General features: G+C 38.3%; 1 protein-coding gene across 10 annotated transcripts in view; it reads right to left on the bottom strand.

Annotated features, from left to right (window-relative positions):
- PLCB1 (phospholipase C beta 1) overlaps positions 1-19,847 on the bottom strand; it is a 376,130-nt gene that overhangs the window by 120,256 nt on the left and 236,027 nt on the right. For all 10 annotated transcript variants that reach the window (XM_068675405.1, XM_068675406.1, XM_068675407.1 and 7 more), the window contains one exon: positions 178-324. In XM_068675405.1, coding sequence (XP_068531506.1) covers positions 178-324 — 147 coding nt within the window. The remainder of the gene's footprint in view (positions 1-177; positions 325-19,847) is intronic.

Here is a 19,847-nt window from a genome sequence, read left to right as displayed (position 1 = left end):
TTCCATGTATGAACTGGAGTAGCTAGGAAAACAATTTAAAAGTGCTACCTTTGCTTCCCTGAAGACTAAACACTGTCATCATTTATTGCTGTTGCTTTTGTTGTATTTTATGGTATCAGCACAAATATGCTATGAATTCTTGTAAGAGAAAAAAATCAGATCTTCCCAACACTGTACCTGTGAGGTAGGTGTTGTGTGAGGAATTGATGAAATAGTGTGACAGTGGTTGAGACATATCTTCATTTAAATCCAGTTTCTCAGGTGGAACAACGCCATTTTCTTCTCCACTCAGATATCGCATAAATCCATCCACTGATATCTGTCCTGAGAGAAATACAGATCCACGGAAAGCACGCATTACTTTCAGGTGTAGATTTTATGACATACAGACACTATGGTCAAAAAATACACTTATGCAATGGTGTATGTGACAGACCGTATAATCATCAGACTGGCCTTCATCCAGTTATTAATATTTATTTTTATTACTATTACCTTATTTTCAGGCATTTAAGTTGCATATAATGCACATCTCCTTACCTGTACCAAAGAATAATCCTGTCATAATCGGTGTCTATAGACAATCAAAGGCATAGGGGAATTAGAGTTAACAGATGGCTACACAAAGAGAGAAAATAAACCACAGCATATCACAGAGGGGGTTCTTCCAAGGACAAAAGAAAGCATCCTTGCTGGAAGAAACCAAGAAACCAACAAACAGAACCACTCAAAGAAACAGGTTAACTTCAACCTCTTTCGAGTATGATTCCACGTGTGTTATATGAACGCAACTAAACTGCAACGCAAAGCTAACTAAATGAACCACTTTTTAAGGGGGAACTAAGCTTCGTTGCTTAATTCTTATATTTGTCTTCCAATTCTTATCTCACTAGAGTGCCAGCATAAATGATTATTTCATATGCTGCTGGCAAATTAGAAAGCTGAGTCCTACCCTCCGCCTAAATATCACCATTGATCTCAGTGGAGCTGTGCTTATTACATCAAGATGAATTTCTTCTATCAATCCTCCTGTATAATGTTGATTGTAGGGTTAGTGTTGATGTGTACATTTAGGCTAAAAAAAAGGAATAACAATACAGTAGTCTATAATCAATGATTAATGCTAATCTGAACCAGTTTGAGACATTTTTCTTTGCCTGATATTTTTGTAATTTTGTCTGGGTTTCATCTGTAGATGTACTCAATTGTGTTACTTTAGTTAATTCAGTTACTTCCTGTAGTAAAACAGAACTTCTGTATTTTTGAAGAACCTTGAGGCAGCTACATGGCAGTTGACTCCCAACAATTGCCCCTACCACAAAATATTCTGCATAGCATCTCTACCCAAAAAATCTTAGATCAACTAACTATGGCATTGAAAAATGGAACACTTCAGTTCTAACTCTGCTATTCTCTCCCTGAGCATCAATCCCCTTTTACCTGAACAACAGATAAACTTACATTTATATATATATATATATATATATAAAACATACGAAAAAAAGCAATGGGCATCCTTGAATCACTTTTGTAAAGCCTGTAATCCCATGATGCAAATATTGCATTTACTTAAAATCTGTACTTAGACCCTGGGATTCAGCTCTTGCTCAGAGAGAAAAAGATGCAACAGCCTTAAGTTCAGATGCCTCATTTTCATAACAACCTAAGATGGTGGCACTAAACGAACCTATTCATATGACAAGAAATGTAGTGACAATACAGAGCAATGCAATTATCTTTCATTCTTATGACAACAATTGTAAGATGGTTGGAAAGAAAATCAAGTCCATCCACTATTTTAAGACCGTAATCCGAGTGCAGCGTTGCCAGGCTCCAAAACTGCTTTGTTATAGGGTAATTAATCATCTGCAGACAGGGGCCTATGTACTTTCATTTTTACAAGAAAAAATACAAGATGCAGAAAATCAGGAGAAAACACCACTGAGATTTTTCATGAAACAAAGATTTATGAACAACCAATCTGCTGCGTGAATCTACCAAGAGACATTATGAGCGTAGACAGAATCATCTGCTATCATGGAGTTAACTTGAGCTAAAATTCACTGAACAGAAACACTGCACCAATTTAGCAGTGATTTAAATATCACGTGTGGTATACTTTCACACCACATAAGCAACATCCTACAGGAAAAAACAGGTAATATCTGAATGGGATAGCCACTACATTACAGTGATTTATAACTTTCTGATGTATGAGACAGCTTATCCAGAGTCATCAGTATCTCCATGTTGTTTTGAATGGGCCACCTTCTGCCAAACTAGGAGCCTTAAGGTTGCAATCATTCCTTTTTCAGGCTAAAATGAAACAGTAGTTTTTATAATTCCTCAACAACAACAACAACCACAACTTGTGGCATTATAATCACACAGTGTTCTGAAAGAAAAGCTTCTTTTCACTATACAGATGCCCATGTTGACTCCTGTTGACAGCATCTCAGAAAGATCTCTGCTTTTAATACTCAAGAGTATACCTGAAAAACAGAGGCCCTGCAGTTCCTGTTTTACAATGGAGAACTGAAGCTAAAGATAAATTAAGCTACTGGGCCTAATATATTAGTTGTTATACCAAATAAACCTGTGGATTAAGCTGGGAACTGAACTATACAATCTCTGGAAGCCTGTTTGGGTACCTGACTCACTTGAACACCTTTAGAATAAAAGGAAGCAAGGCTGAGGGCCTGCATTTCCTCTCTTCTTTCTATTTAGTGGTTCATTTTGCTTCTTTGCTCCCTTCCACACTACATAAAGTTGAAGGAACTCAAGGTCTGCAGAGTGGTCCTTCTGCACATTACCATTGTTATTAACATAAATCACCGCAAGCATTATTCACAAGTATAATTATATAGTTTTTGAGTTACGCAGTTATCTGAGCGTATGGCTGTAGATTGCTATTTCCCCCATCATAATTAAGCAGTCAGCATTTCAGAAAGTGAAGCAATTTCCAAGTTCAATTACAGCTGATGTCGCACCAGTGAGAGTTTGACTGTGGAATGGAGATGGCAGATGTCAAAGGGACTTTGTATCCTAGATATTAAAGAGTAGATTGTTTGTGACCAATGTCAATGATATTCTGAGGCCAACTGCAGTGATGACAATCCTCAGTGGACAGTCATCTGAAATGAAATAGCCTCAATTTATTGGTAATATTTCTTCCCTGTTTTCTTAAACATATTACAAATTTACCTCAGACATTGCCAAGAAAAAATAATTTGTGATCAGTTCTTTCTATTATAGCTGTCACCCTTTATCTCTAGATCTATATTAGGAAGAAGTAATGGCATGATTAGATATAAAAAGTTAGATGAAAAAGAAGCACAACAGGAAAAGAGAAAGGCACAAGACAGACTTACTTTTCTTTTCCTTTTTCCCCTCACGCACAATTGCCTTACTATCATCTAAACCTTAGGTCTTTTAAGTAATTTTAAAATACTTGGTATGCTTTATATACTTAAAATTGTGGAGTTAACTGGCATGCCTTTTCACTCATCGTTGCCTCATTAAATTTGATCTGATGTCACTTATTAGAACAGAGGCAGATCACTGGTGTTCATTGAAATTCTACCTTCATCTTCAATAATGTTTGGTTCAAGACCTTTCTAAATAATCCTAAGGGTAATGTATAGAGAGACAAGAATCACTCTTAGCTATACTGGCAAAGCCAGACCAAGAAGAGCAAACAAAGATGTAATCATAACAGAAGCTATATCAGCATTTACAGAACTCTGCTAAGATCCTTTCCTATACAGTGTTGGGCTTTACTAGCACATATTTTTTTTCTCAAAAATTTCTTCTGTAATTTATCTGATTAATTAAAATTTCCTTATGTGGTCACTCAGTATTGCTTTATTAAAATATTCAGGCAGCACAAACTTAAAATTTCTTCCTGTGGTGTCTGGCCTATTTATATACCCAACACTTAACTTTTCCCCCAGTGCCACTGTATCTCTTGCTGCTAAGTATATGACTTTTCTGAGGAAAAAAGTACACACAAACACCTATTTGTTGTGCAGGTAGCCTTGTATATATCACAAAGTTTTCCTCCGTGTCCTCAAGGTTTACTCGAGTCGTGTGGCGGGGTGGATTTATCTTGGACAGCTGCCTGCTGCCCACCAAGCCACCACCTCATTCCCCTCCTCAGCAGGGCAGGGGCCGTAAATAAGATGAAAAAGCTTGTAGGTGGAAATACATGTATATGCAGGGAGATTACTTACCAATCACTGTCATGGGCAAAACTGACTCGCCTTGAGGGAAACTAACTTAATTTATTGCCAATTAAAGCTAGAGTATAATAGTAAGAAACACAGACAAGAATCAAAGCACCTTCCCCTGCCCCATGGCTGCAGCACCAGCACCTCCCCTTCTTCCTCTCCCCTCAGGACTCTTTTTCACACTTTTTCACCTCATTTATCACCCCTGTGCAGCACATTTGCCCTTTCTTCCAGCCACCTCCCCAGAGGTGCTGCTGAGGGGCTGAGGGACTGGGTCCTGTGCCGGGGCTGTTGGAACCTTCTGGAACCACTGTGAGGCAGCCCCAGCTCCCCTCAGGAAGGCCCCTGCAGCCAACACCTGGGCATTGAGACCCAATTCAACGTGAAAACTAAAATTACAGATACTTTAACCAACTGTTCTGTTTTCAACTTAATTCAAATCCACTCTGATCACAGGGTGACTGCCGTCTCTGTTCATCTCTTCAAGAAGCAACTGCATTTTGTGCCTTAGCTGGAATACATATAATGTTTGTCAAAACTGTCCAGCTCTGACATAGAAACAAAGATGCTCACAATGTGTTTGATGATGAACATGGTTATTTTTCTTTCTCTGGACTTACTATATTGAAGAAATTAATGATTGTCAAAACATGCATAAGGGACTAGCTAGAGTTTTGTACTAACTAAATAAGTAACAGACCAGGTTTTTTTAAATGTGTAATGTAACAGGGCTGTAAAATAGACGAACATGTCCTGAGGAGAAATATGAAAGTTTCTAATGTAATCTTAATCATGGAACATTGTTAATACCTCAAAATTACAAAAAAGTATCTGAATACTTGTCTCTAAATTATAGAAACTTTTTATAATTATAAAAACATATCTGAACTAAAAACTTGCAAAAGCTAAAGGCACTGGAAACTCTGGAAATGTTTTTCCATGCCTCTCTTCACATTTATCAAAACCTCTTCTCCAAAACCTCTAGCTTAGGGATATGGTTTAGCTTAGGGATATGGTTTAGTGGGGACTGTTAGTGTTAGGTTAGAGGTTGGACTCGATGATCTTGAGGTCTCTTCCAACCTAGAAATTCTGTGATTCTGTGATTCTGTGAAATGGGAAGGAAGCTGCTAAAAGAATGGGACCTTGACTCCTACTCTGTTTGGGTCCTAGGTTTATTCCTACTCTACTTCTCTGTGTCACAGATTTAAATGCTGCATTTGCTCTAGTTGCACACACCAAATAGTCCTTGAGTGGCATGCCTACAATCTCCCTCTCCCCCTTGGTCTCAGCATTTGGAAGCTGAACTTCATCTGCCAGCCACTTGGTGCAAAGTTTGGCAGTGACTGTCCCACCCAAACCTCATTCTTCCTTGCAGAAAGATAGAGGAAGCCCATATAGGGAACTCCAAGAATGCCCTCAGTGTTTCACCTGCAGCAAAGAGTGAAGCAGGTTGTTAGCAAGAGGTTCTACAGGACACCTTGAATAGCTCCAGACAACACGCTTGGTGATGAAATTACTGCAGAGATCAAAGAAAAAACACCAGATTTACAGTCAAGTGCAGTCAAATAAATTTGATAGTTTTTTCAGGAAAATTTGGTGGTAAAGAGGAGTGATTTCCTACTAGAAAGATAATGTATTTAATAGGGACACTGACAGATTCTCTTGAATTTCCCAGTCTGCGATCAGCTTCACTAAGTGAAACATGAAGTGTTTTTGCAGCAGCTTGATCTTTTTCTGCCTCCCTGGCTCCATTTGATTGCTTCAAAATGGTTACAAGGGAGAAAAGAAAAGAAAAAAAAAAAGGGCTACAAATACAGTTGTAGAAGCAAGCTCAGAGCATTTCACAAAACTTCCTTATCACCTACAACTACATATTCACATACTTTTCAAGATCTGTTACACTGGATCAACTATGCAAATGTTCATGGATGGCAGTTTAAAGAAAACCATGTAAAATGTAGCTGTTACTTTGCCTGTAAGAAACAGGGCTCTTCTGTAGTCAGCATTTGTAAGCTCTAAAAGAGAAGAGGAGTCACTTCCGTCATCCCAAATCTTTTTTCTTGGAAGGTGGCATACTTGTGGTGACGGACCTATTGAAAATTCACAAAATCTATAGGGGTAACGAAGCAAATCCACTGATTCATTTTGTCTCTCTCATGGTTCTTCAATATTGTTAACACTAATCAATCAAACTGCTTTCTTCTGCAGGTTATGAAACCTGGAATTTCCCCACTCCTGGAAGATGGCACTTGTAAATTTGTCAGGGACCAGGAGTTCCAGCCCATCAATTAAACTGGTCGATAGGATATACCATACTTTGTGTATATACTTTTCAAAGACTTACTGTGTTATTGTAAGGTTCTTAATAATCCTCTTGCAGGGCCAGAGTATTTTGCATTTTCCAATGCCATCCTAGATATTGATAATAACCCCATGTAAAACTGTTCATGTGTGGTTTCCAGGGCTGGCAAAAGCACAGGCTGCCCTTGACATAACAATCTTTGTCTTAATGAGACATAAGTAACTTGACAATTTCCTGCTTTCACAACTTCTCCAGTGTGCCAGCATGACCAGCACATCCAGTTTCTGGATGTGGAAATGCTTGTGGATCCTTAGGAGCTTGCCAGCTCAGCAACTCAAGGATATAAACAAAGCCCTGCTCACTCAACACCTGCAGCACCATGCCAAGAATAAGATAAGAGACGTGAGGGTTCAATGTAGGGTTGAGATTCTAGAAGATGCTTCTTCTTTGGGTTAGTGCCCTCTGAGGAGGCATAGGATAGAAGCCAAAATCCCGGTAGCGTAGTAGTCTGCCTGCAGGAAATAGATAAATTAAAGCTAATCCTGCAAACTTCCCAGACCAACTGCTTGATTCAAATTTTGTCCCCTTATTTCAGCAGACAAGCTGCATGCACAGCTACTTGATTGCTACCTGATTTTCCCCTGACCCTCAGCAGGCTCAGGTCTGGCCCCAGGAGTTTTCCAGTCTTTTGGGCAGTCCTGTAGGACAGCAAAACAGAGAGGCACAACAGACAGATGAAAAGACCACTTCTCTGCTCAGTCTTCTTTGCACTTCAGTCTTGCAACTTTAAAATCAGCCTTTGTTTGTCCCTTAACATTTGCAGATGTTTTGTATGACAAGATGTGCATTTGTTTGTAAGCAGTTAACAACTTTGGCTGCACAGATCTTGAACATTTCCTTCCATACATGTGTATTTGCAAATTTAGTAGAGCCTTCCATTTGTTTATGCCCATGCTGTTATCTACTCATTTATGATGTAACTGGTAGGCACAATTGTGCCAAGAGATTTTATGAAAGTAAAAAAGAAAACAAACAAACAAAAAAAGGAAAAGAAGCAATTAATTGGCACCTCATATCTCCCAGCCAGCAACACAGAATTACCATGGTATTTTGTTTGACAGTGAAATCAGGTCTATTCCAACACAATCTGTAACTTTAATCACATTCACTGTAATCCCATAAAACTGAACAAGTCGTCTCAAAGATTAAAATCTGCCGAGTATAAAAGGTATTTGATAATCCTGTGAGAGATCTGCACAACATGTTCCATTGGGAATTATATTCCACCAACCAGCTCTGCACTTCACAGCTCATTAGGTATTAAAATTCTCATGCCCGGTGTAAAGTAGGATGCATATACCCCTGATGTGTCTCTTGACACTGGGCACACATTAGCTACTATATGCTTGCTAGTTCTGTGTACCTGTAGAGAAGTTTACAAGGACGAATTCACATAAAATTCACAGGGTGGGACATAACATGCCATAGCCACTCTGCGGCATTTGTATCCAAGTGCTTTTGGAATTCATGCTGAAACCTTTTCAGCTTTCCAGGTACATGTGCTATTATAACATTGCCATGGCTTAACTCGAATTTCTGTCTGTACTGACTGTTTTCAACTAGGGAAGGACAGGACTGTATTGTTCAAGTAACATCCTCTTAAACACAAAGTCATCACAAAAAGGGAATGTATTACAAGGTCAGCCCAGATCAGATGCCAGAACCCTACAACTATGCTACTGGACTTTACTCCAAGGAAGTCAATGCTGCTCTATTTTACAAATACCCCTTGGGATAGAAAACAGCTTCAGTCCTCAGGTCATGATCTGCAGATATTTCAAAACATCTATGTACCAACCATCTTTTACAGAGAACAGGAAGAGGAAGCCAGTAACTCTTCCATTTTAGCAATTTTCTCCATGACCAGCAAGATGGAAAATTCACACTAGTCAGACAGTCTTATCAAATTAATAACTAAGTGGAGGAAGGACAATACATTTGAGTTACTGTATATGATTATTAGTGAAGCATTTAATAGAGTTTCTAAATTCAAACTATTCCTTATTGGAAAAACTAATCTGCAGAAAGAACAGATAGAAGCAAACTGAGGTCAGAAGATCAGGATTTCTTTGAATTTGAAAACTGAACTTCATGAAAGAAGTCTTGAGGCTGCCACACTGATCAGCAGTGAGCCTAGCTTTTTATACAGTCTTTAATAATCTGAAAAAGTAGAATCAACTACAATGTTTAAAGAACAGACAGTTATCTAGGAGCTGCTATCAAAACAAGATGATAAAGCTGTAATGAACTAGGTAAATGGGAAAGACATCAAATGAGAACATGCAAAATGGTAGCAAATAATTCTAGCAAAGAGCAATCCAAAATAAAGAACTGAATTGGGAAGAAGATGCCTAGAAATCCATCATCCTGAAAAGCAGAGAAGACAGAAAGTACAGAAATATATCTATATGCAGCTGCATCAAAAAGAGTAGTTAGAAAAAAAATGTATTTGATTGACAGGGCATTTTACTGTCAAATCACTGACGAAAGAGGTAAACATATGTGGCATCAAATATATCAACATACATATCCATAACTAAACTTAACCTACAGACCTAGGTAACCCTACAGATTTAATGGACATAATGTTTGGCCACAAACCAAAATGAACTTTCTTTGGAAACATGTTCTACGGAAAAAAAAAAATAAAAATGATCACACCAGAAAACTTACCCAGTAAGAAAGAAGAGCGAGCAAGATTCATTGGGTAAACTGTAGTAGGACACAGGGAAAGCTGAATATAAACAGAAAATGGTATCTCCTATACAATATACAAAATAAATGTTTACTGAATGGCAAGCAGTCAGAGAAGGAAAACACTGGAAGGTAAACATGTTGTGCTTAAGTAGTGTACATAAAAGAGCTTGCTCTGTATCAGTTAATCCATGCGGAAATATCACATGCCCAAGGACAGTAAGATCTAGAATGTTTTGCAGAGTAAGGATCATCATGCAAGTAAAGCAGAATTAAATATGTTTGAATCAGAATTGTTTGTCATTCTAATGAAGCTATCACATCCATTTTATCCGCTGTACAAGTGCACAGTGAAAGCTAACACTGGATAAAATTTTTTTTCAATAAAATGTTTGCAAATGGAAATCAGGTTTCAGAATGGATTTTAGGGGAAGTATTAGCTTAGCTTGGTTTAAGGAGGAAATACTTCCTATAAGCTTTCATGCAATCCATCCCAAATAGCAAAACATGTTTTTATAACAAAGAGCATTTTCAGTCAGAATCAAAACTCTGGAAGCATGCCAAGGACATTGCCACCTTGAAAGGAAAAGGAACATGGAGTTTCACCTGAGAAGAAAGAAAAGTTTCCAAAGCTCACTTTTCTCTGCTGGTACAAGCCATCCATTTTACATGTTCTTAAAGTCACAGGTTGTTTTAGCCCTTTTCAAACACCCACAGAAGAAGGGGTCTAAAGCCTATGAAATATATGTATTTTTCACTAGTAGTGCTAGCAAACAGCAATACATACATACAGGCATGGGAATTTTAACCACTCTTTCAAGATTTTAATCACAATTTTTCTTCCTCAAAATCTAAATGTTGGAAATGCATTTATTTTAATGGATATTGATCCTCTAAATCTCTATAGCAGCTTTAAACACCTCTGTTGTAACAAAGCATGGCCACAATTCAGAAACACTGGTAAGCAGAGTTGATGTGTTAAGGAGCACAGCTACTGTAACCTGCTATATCATAAACCACTGTTTTATTAATAGCAAATAGCACATATATATAAATATATGTATGTGATAGATAACAAACACACGTGTCCAACATCTTGAATCAAGTATGTTTGTGTTACAAGTCTTTTATCTCAAAGATTTAACCAGATCCCTATATATCTATATAGGGACATATATATAACTATATATCTCTATATATAGATACATACATATCTTCTCTGTTCAGTGTGCAGTGAATTTTTGTATTTGTTACTTTACTGGAACACTAAGTTTACACATAGGCTCCTGTCACTGGTGGTATCCCATACTTGTGCTTTTCTCTTTGAATGCTACGTTAGGGTATTTCCCATTCTGCTCATTCTTCCATACAATATCCAAAGTCCCTCCTATAGTTCTTTTTTGGTCCTTTGATGTACCAATTATCTACAGATCCTCTATTTTTTAGTTATGTACCTAACTTTTTAGTCAATCAAACCCTCAAAACTTTTTATTACCATACATACAAAGCTGTAATAATGTTTTAGACTTTGCTTTACTCCACACTTAGCTTAGCTACACTGTTTTCTATTCAGTCACATATAGCTCTTTCTTCAAACCAAAACAGTTTCTGCAACATTAGCACAAATATCTGAAGATTTCATTATTTTTAAAGAGTGGGGGAAAATCTCACTCTGGTGTAGATAAGCAAACATGCTCTCCTAAGTCTCAACACTGAAGTGGTGATCAACATGATCTCCAAGTTGGACTGTTAAGAAATTCTACATCTAAAACTATCTAGCAAACCACATGGGACTGCAGTTTATTCCTTGGCAGGCATTTAGTTTTCTGCTTTTTCTTTTTTGTTCCCTTTCCAAATTCATTTTTGCTTCAAAGAGCTGGTCTGATTTGTGCAGTCTTTACATTAGCAAGCCTCGGCTACTGCCTTCCAGATTCTCTTCCAAGAAGGGGACCTTGGCTATTAAAAGCCACAATAGAACTACATCTAGATGATTTCAGCTGACATTGCAAAACTACACAGAACAACACAAAAATGTAAAAGATGTTCCCACAATCTGTCCTTAGGACCCATTCTCTCACCGTAACTGTAGTTTACATGCAAACATATGCACTGCTCTGGACTTCGGTTGAGGTCTGGAGCACGATCTAGGAGAAGGAGGTGCTAAGGGCCCCAGGAGCTGGGCTGGTTTCATTCATTACACCAGGACAGATGAAGCAAAGGCAGAACACAGTGAGGTACACCTCAGTCTCCCAGCTGACATCTTAAGCTTGGCTATTTCTGAACACTTTGAGCCCCAAGCTGCAATCATCTAAAACAATTACTGTGGACAGAAAGGCTACGGGGTTACAGGGTTTTACAGACATAAGCCCATTCTCTAGCTGCTCTTGACTTTTCAACACAGATGTAGTAAGAAATTGTTTCTGACAGGATATCCTTTACAGACTATGAGAAGGCAGATAGTTTAGATCCAATTAAACCTGTAAAAACACTACAAAAACACCTTCACACTAGTTCCTAGCTAGCAGTGGAATGAGTACATTATGACACGGCAGATTTTTATGACAGGCAGACAACTAGATAAGTGGAAAGCTTTTAAATCAGACAGATAAAAGTACCATTAATCCCAGCAATACTACAGTTATTTCTGACAATCCTGAATGAAGGCCACTCCTGGAATACATCACTGCCTTCCCGAACCACTGGAAAATATGCTCTGCGGAATGCCTCATAGTGATCCTGGGAGATGTAATAATGTAAAATGGTGGCTTACTTCCAATTGCTAAGTTGCATTAAAAGACATCTAAAAATACAGACCTTTTTTCTCGTTAGCAATACTTCACAACATAAGCTCTTGCTGCACTTGCCAAAAAGGCTGTTCTGAAGTATAATGGGAAGAGAGAAGAGCGTGAGCATTCTATAGGTGTGAAAAAAATGGGAAAAGCCTTCATAACAGTTAATATTTTTAGTTCCAGAAACTCCTTTAGTTGAAGAAGAGATTTTATATTAAAAAGAAGTGGAAAAGAATAAAGGCATGGTTGTGCAAAGCCAGTTCAAATAAATCGAAAAGAAGGGACTTCAGCTCCTTGAAAGGGACTTCCCTGTCTGTTCCTTAAACTTGGCCTTGCAGTTGTAGGCATTGCATTATACAATTGCTTTTGTAAACTAGTTGAGTCTTATATATACACATGTATTTTTTTCCACTCTTTACTACCTATGGTAGACTGTCCAGAACTGTAATATTAGGAAACTTATCTTAATTTCCAGACTGAATTTATTCAAGGCCACTTGATACCCCTGTGTTCTTAGGCCAACATTGTCCTTTAGCTTACAACTTCTTTCTGCCTCCCTAGTGTTAACCTTGGTATTTATAGGCAAGTTATATTCCAGCATATCCAGCAATAAAGGATATTGTTATAGGAGACGATTACATGTGAGGTTATAAGGGAAACTTCCTCATATGGTTGTATTATAGTAGCACACATACTTCAGCTGTGTTAACAGCCCTGTTATGACAGATACCATCCATACAGAAAGGCTCACTGACTGTTAGCTCCTCAAGGCAGAGACTGACTATTTAGTCAAGTCAACCAGAGGATGAGGAAAAAAAAAAGAAGAAACGGCACATGAAGGGGAATGGGCAAATGTCATTGAGCTCATTTGTGGCAGAGCCAAGAAAACTGTGCTCTTCTGCCACCAGCTCTACATTTCACCCCCTGGATCACAGCAGTTATTATTCCATTTGTCCTTATGGGCCCTTTGCAGCTGCAAAGCGCTACGTTTGTAGCAGTCATACTGAAGAGGCAAGACCCACAATGTTTATTCAACGTTTATCTATACTTGTTTCCTTCAGCACTCAAGTCTATGCCGCCTTATGTTTTCAGAAGTAAACTTTATCTGATATTCATCTTCAAATAATAAACCCTGCTGCTAAGACTGAATACCTCCCTGTGTTCCATAAAAGAGGCAGTGGCACAGCAACAAGCATAAAGAAGCTGTTTAACTTTTAGAGTAAGATTTCTATTTATGGGCTCTGATAGTCTGAGGCTGAGTCGAACACAATGCAGGCAGGCAGCAGCAGCAGCAAAATGTTTCTCCAGAATCCTAGAAAAGCAGCATTGGGACTACGACTTCTCTTTACCTATCCCTCAGCAAAAGCTCCAGCTGAAGGTAATGATGCAGCCCAAAATATCTACTGATGTTGGCTTTGTGGTCCCATCACCCCAGATTCTCTCGTCCATTTTCAGTGTTACAATAAGGCTTCACGCAGGAGTCCATTAGGTGGCCTATCACATTTCCAAGACATGGGTCAGGAGTTGCTGCTATGGTCATTTTATACATGTATATTAGTACAGGCCTGCTCTGACTGCTGAACTTGCGTTATCAGGATCAGTTTATGCTCTGCACCTCTGAAGATACAAATTCTACAATGTGTCTGTCCATTTGACACACGTCACAGTTTCACTGACATCAGTGGAGCTATTTCTGGTACCAGACACCAGTCCCAAAATGCATTTCTGCAAAGCTCATTTTTATTTCAAAGTATCTGTATTATATACAGAAGATTAGGAAACCGCCTCCCTGGAGCCCCAAACATAATTTTGATGAATGTTATCATTAATTCTAAGGCAACAGCAAAAACTAACTCTATGCATAAGTAGCTGGGTATTAGACCCAAGCCAGGTCCTACATTTTTAAAATGCAACCAAAGAACAAAAGGTAAAAACTTCTGCTTTTTCACTAAGCCAAATACTACTGTGCCTTTGTTTACTGTTGCCAAATCCATTATTACCAGTCCACGTCACTGTTCACTGTTGCATTTTATAAATGCTTCAGTTAAATTAGACAAATAAAGCACTTGTAAAGTGGATACAAAAACAGGGTTACAGAATATAGTTATTGAAGATTTTTCATTCTTAAAGACTTCTACAGTGTTTGTTCTTTTCTACTTGAGATACAATCTTCCAAACAATTGCAAGATCCAAAATGAATTTTACATCTCTAGTAATGCAAAAAAAAAAATAAAAAAAGGCAAATAAAATGAAAAAAGCATTACAAAAGCATATTTTGCAAATTCATTTTGACAAGCATTGGTTCCATGAACTTATTTTTGCTGATGCCTTATTCACACTAAACTTCGCTGCATATGTGTACATATAATAAAAAAAAAAAAAGAAAGGCTTTCTAGTGAGCTTACTGACAGCACTTGCAGCTAATGACATAGGATAGGCTATGACTTGCTGTGTTGTTTATATGTTTTAAATAGTAATAAATTGTGACTGGGATCTATTGTTCTGTTGCCATTTAAGAATGGGAAACTGCTAAGCGCTCTTCTCTTCAAAACTGGAATGCTGGAAAGCACTATAAATCCCAAAGTTAATGGGCTTTTTGATATTCTTAATATCCAATGTTACAGTTAGGAGGCCGAAGGGTTTCAACCACTTTGGAACACTTTCTACAAATGTTCCAGAGCCAGAAAGCTCCACCATTTGACTGAATGGTTTATACATTAGAATTTAAGCTTTAAATATTATGAAGGATGTTTTAAAAGTGTAGCCACAGTTGCACAGGACTTGTTTTTGACATTAAAATCTGTTGCCTAGGGAATGACCCCCTTCTGCCATTGAAAGACTCCAACGTGTAATTATTCTTAAGCAGTTACTAAAAGGTGAATTTAATGTGGTGGGACCAAAATGTTTAAAATGTATTGATGTTTCAGGGAGGAAAAACACATTTGTGCTCAAGTGAATACTGCCTGGTGTTAAGGCTGCCGTGAGAAAAACACATGTAGTAAATGCTGCATAAAATTAAATGTATCCTAATTTAATGTTAATTGCTTAATTTATTTCATTACTTTAAAAAAAAAAAAAAACAACACAACAGCACAACTGTCAATAAATGTGCACTAGCAAAAGAGAATTAATACTGAAATTCAAAGGGAGTCATGAAACCAGCTCCCCTAGAATCTTTCTAAATACATGTCTAACTCTAACTGACATGTAGGATTTATGAATAGGGGTAGGTTTATGAATAGGTGGAAAATCTGGAGAAAGAAACACTTCATAATATAAGAGGAAAACTCTTTTCTTCTGCATATCTAAAGGTCTGGTCATTTAAAATAAAACAGGCAGTAGCAGAATCTAAAGGACTGAATATTTAAGAGAAAAAATTAACTTATTTATTTATTATTTATTTATTTATTTATTACTTATATACTTAAAGATACCTCTAGTTAAGTACAATCTGGTGTATGGATCCATTGGTCAGTAAAGTCTCCGAAGCACCTCCAGACTCTCTTTAAAGCTTGTATTATACTCAAGACAAATTCTGTCAGTTATAAAAACACTTTAAAAATAGCTAATAATAACCTAACCTTCTTCTTGCTCCCACCAACTAGGATGACTGAAAGCATATATTTTATTGCTACAGCACAATTCCAGCTTTTTCATGTCTCCTTTCCCTTGCAAACCTCGCTTCCCTGTTCTTAATCGCTCTTCTTGTACATGGACAAGCCCTGTATGCTTGAAGTCTAGAAACAAAGGCCCCCACTCCTGGGAGCTTGGACATTGCCAGCAGAGACACCTGAAATTCAGCATCCATGTGCCACCTGCTATCCATAATGTAGCAAGATCCTGAACAACTTACTTCTGTACAAGCCTTCTTAAAAGTGAAAGCAAACAAGAAGTTTTCCAATTAACAACTTGGCAACTGATTTAATAATACTCATCCCTTAATCAGCATGGTAACTAGAAAAGGAATACATTTTAGCAGTTATGCCATCTATCAATCAATGCAAATGCTTCATAGCTTGAAAATGCTGAATTACAAGACGCTACTTAACCAGGCCTAACAGCCACACAGCATGCTTTTGCTGACAGTGAGAGACTGCTCAGCGGTACCAGGAACTTCCTTCTGCCTCTACCTGATAAGGAAGCATGCTATACATAGCACATTAATCTCCTTCACTATATGACACAAAGCATTAATCACGACAGCTTGCTTCAACCACAGTAAAATACTACTCCATATGCTTAACCTATGTAGATGTCAAGCCCATGAATCTGCTGATGTTGCAAAAGCTCAATCACATCCCAGAAATACAATCCCTAAAAATACATTAGCGGTGTGCAGAAACACAAGCAACATTTTTAAACAAAACTGTGCAACCTAGGGCCCTCATCCAGTAAGCTATTTGATTTTACCAGGTACTTGAAGGGCCATGTTGTAAAAGTTTAAAATACTATGTACAGCTCTCGCTTGCTATGTTCAAAATACTTCAGTGTAGCTGCAACATGTACAAAAAAAGGACCTATAACAGCAATCAGAAAACGAGAATCGTCTTATGACATGTCAAGTGTTTGACAAGTGCTGTAAAAGTTGACAGTCGGTGTGACCACTCTAGAGATTTGTTTAACTAGCTACGAGAAAAGAAGCATTTAGTCAAAAGAGAATATTGTCATATAGTGGATGCACTCAGATCATGAACTGCATTAGGTGGGACACCAGGAGAAGGTATAATCATCGGACAAGCGCAGGTCTGATTCTGTTAGTTTTGCCATAGAGAAGATATAAGGAGATAATGTGGCTTCTGGTTGGCTTTTTCTTCTTTGCCTCAAAGCAAAGTTGGCAATAGCCTGGACAGTGACCACAGGGCCTCAGAGGCACCTGCCTGGCCTGTTTTGCTCCGTTTCCACGGTTTTGGCAATCGCCTTGCCGAGGATCAGACCGGAATGTCTTCACAAAGATGAAATGGCAGAGGGCACTGGGACTCCCTGATGTGTCTGAAGGATTGCTCGTGTGTGAGATTGTCGTGATCATCTAATAGAGTCTCTGCTGTAGAAGCAGCTAAGGCCTGTGCACCACACTCTTAGAAGTTGCCCTGGTAGCTGTGCTCATGCTTCTGCCCTGAAATTTCACTTCAACAAAGCTGGGAAGTAGGTAATTATGGGAATTAAGCTTCAATAAAGAATTAATATGATGTTCAAGGAAATGGAGCATAAGAGATTTTATATAACTATCCTTTCTTCCCACACCACCCATAAACTTAATCATATGCTTAAGGGATTTATTTCACTGAAGCCAGGATGTTCTTCTGCATGTTGCAAACATGAAATCTCACTCCCACAGCATAGATGTTTTCAGCAAATACTTTTAATCCTTGAGAACTGCAAGAATTCTTTTTCAGTTTGCATCTTGGCATGTGTGCAACTGCACAGAGAAAAAAGATAGAGACAGTACATATTTTGTGCATCTTTGTGAAAGATGATTAGAAAACTAGGCCTTCTGGCCCTATAGAATACCTGAAAAGTAAGGACATTTGCCACTACATTTATTTCAGGCTTTTGTAAAGGTCATTTTAAGCACTGGAAGTTTAGACAAGGACTACAGAAAGTTAGAATACAACAAATGAGCTTGGCTTATTTCATGAGGACACTGAACACGAATCCCTTTAATTCAGTGGGATGTCAGAACACTGGATTGATCACTTAAATAATTAAATACAGAAATAATACAGAAATGAGTATGGAAGTGGTCAGACCTTCACCATTTATGTACATGCTTGTACCTAAGCATCTGCTGTTCTAATAATGAGTTAACCTGACACAAGATAATGAACAGAGCTGGTCAGAAAGACAGCTTATGGAAACAAAACAATATATCTGTGTGCAGGCATGTGTGCACAAATGTGCACACACTGAGCAGGTGCAAAGGTTCAAACTCTAGAACAATCTGAAGAAAAAGGATTTAATTGGCATGAAGACTGGCAATTTATATCTCCTAATGCTTGCACCCAAGCCTTTAAAGTCTCTACCACCACAAAGTAACTTCAAATCACTCATTACTATTGAGAAACGGTTTAAATCACAGCTTTCAAATTTCTTTATGGTATTTTCTTCTGTTCTGGACCTGTGCCTGTGATTTACTTTGAAAAGTAACTTTTCTGTGCCAGGAAAGAACAAACACATATACTATGCTGTCAGATCTTCTGGCTTGCTTCTTGAACCCAAACTCTGGAAAACTTGCTATTCCCTGCTCAAAAGTTCAATTATTTAATTGCATTGCTCTGGTACAACGACGATGAAATCATCCTTAGGCCACCCTTAACTCGTTTTCCCATGTTGCTGTTTATCATGTAGTTCTCTCACATCATTACCTCTGCCTTGTGTGCCTTGTTATGCTACTCACCTCTTCCCTACACTATTCCTGTTCCTTGATGTGCCCAATTGATCCTGAGGAGTGGTTTAGTTGGGACCCCTTCCAGCTCACTTAAAAACGCAGGAGCACAAAGGAGCATGTGGAAATGACCCTAAGCCCATCTCTCTTCATGGAGCTGCTGGGCCTTACTTTCTGAGAGAACTATACTGGATAAAGGTTTCTGCTATCTTTCTACCTATTTTAGCTGCTGGTCCCACTACTGTAAGGTTTGTACCTGTTCTTACTATTTTAGTTGACAGTACTGGGGCCATTCCAAACATCTTGTTTCCACCTCTATCTCTCCACTGACCTTGGCCCCAGCAAATTAGGGGACTTTAGCAATACCACCACAAGAAATGTAGTGGCATATCTGAGCAGGAGAGGCAGGAACTTCAGGCTAACAAGTTCACAGGTATTTAATAGTGGACCACATCTAAGTACAGTTTGAACATCTTCAGGTCTACTGAAAATAACATCTCTGCTCAATGGTCCAAGCAAGTACAGTTTTAGTGGCAGGGGAAGCATCTCTGAAGTGTGTCACTTCAGTTTTCTATCACTACCATTCAGCCTAAGAACAGTCCTTTATGACAGCAGAAAGTCTGAGTGACGAACCCTGCACAAAACACTGCATTAAAAGGTTAAATGATTATTTTGAATATGCACTGTTATATTTTGGTGACATTTTGCAGACATGCAGAGTTTGTTTGTAATTATTCCACAAGTGTAGGACTGAGAACACACCTACACTTCATTTAATATACTGTGAACTGCATTCCCAACTTGGAGCTGAAGTATAGAAAATATTGCGTCCCCATGTTGCTCCCGATCAGCCATTTCCTTTAATTATGGAAGGGGCATAATTAGCAGGACATGCTAGTTGCCACAGCTCAGCTGACAGACAGGGTGCATATAAGGAGATGGTATCTGCAGTGTGGAGGTGGCTGGCAGGTTGTGCCAGCTTTGTCAGAGTTTGAAGAACTCAAAAAAAGAAGTTAACTGTCTCTGGCCTGACTTTTCCTTTATAAAAACTCAGGCTTTTCTGCGAGAACTGATTCTGAAAGAGTAATATAAATCATATGCAGGAAGGGAAGCACCTAGAGAAGAGCAGGTGCCTGTACCAATTGTGTGCACCAATGTAAATTAGGGTAAGCTGGAAGAGTCCCACAGATCCTACTTGGAGGGTGTTGGCAAATACCATTGTAACACACTTCTTTGTGAGGTTCCTTTCATGCTCCCTCCTCATTGTTAGTCAGAAAGTGATTTCATTGTGACTTCAGTGTTGTGTTAGCACAACTTTTTCTAATAAATCTTTTATTTGGCTTATATGAAGTGCCAATATTTGAGTAATAAGAATGATCTTTTATGTACCA

This window comes from Anas acuta, chromosome 3, assembly GCF_963932015.1.
Source record: "Anas acuta chromosome 3, bAnaAcu1.1, whole genome shotgun sequence".
Classification (NCBI taxonomy): domain Eukaryota; kingdom Metazoa; phylum Chordata; class Aves; order Anseriformes; family Anatidae; genus Anas; species Anas acuta.
The sequence above is the reverse complement of the archived record's forward strand: the minus strand, read 5'-3'. Positions and strand labels throughout refer to the sequence as shown.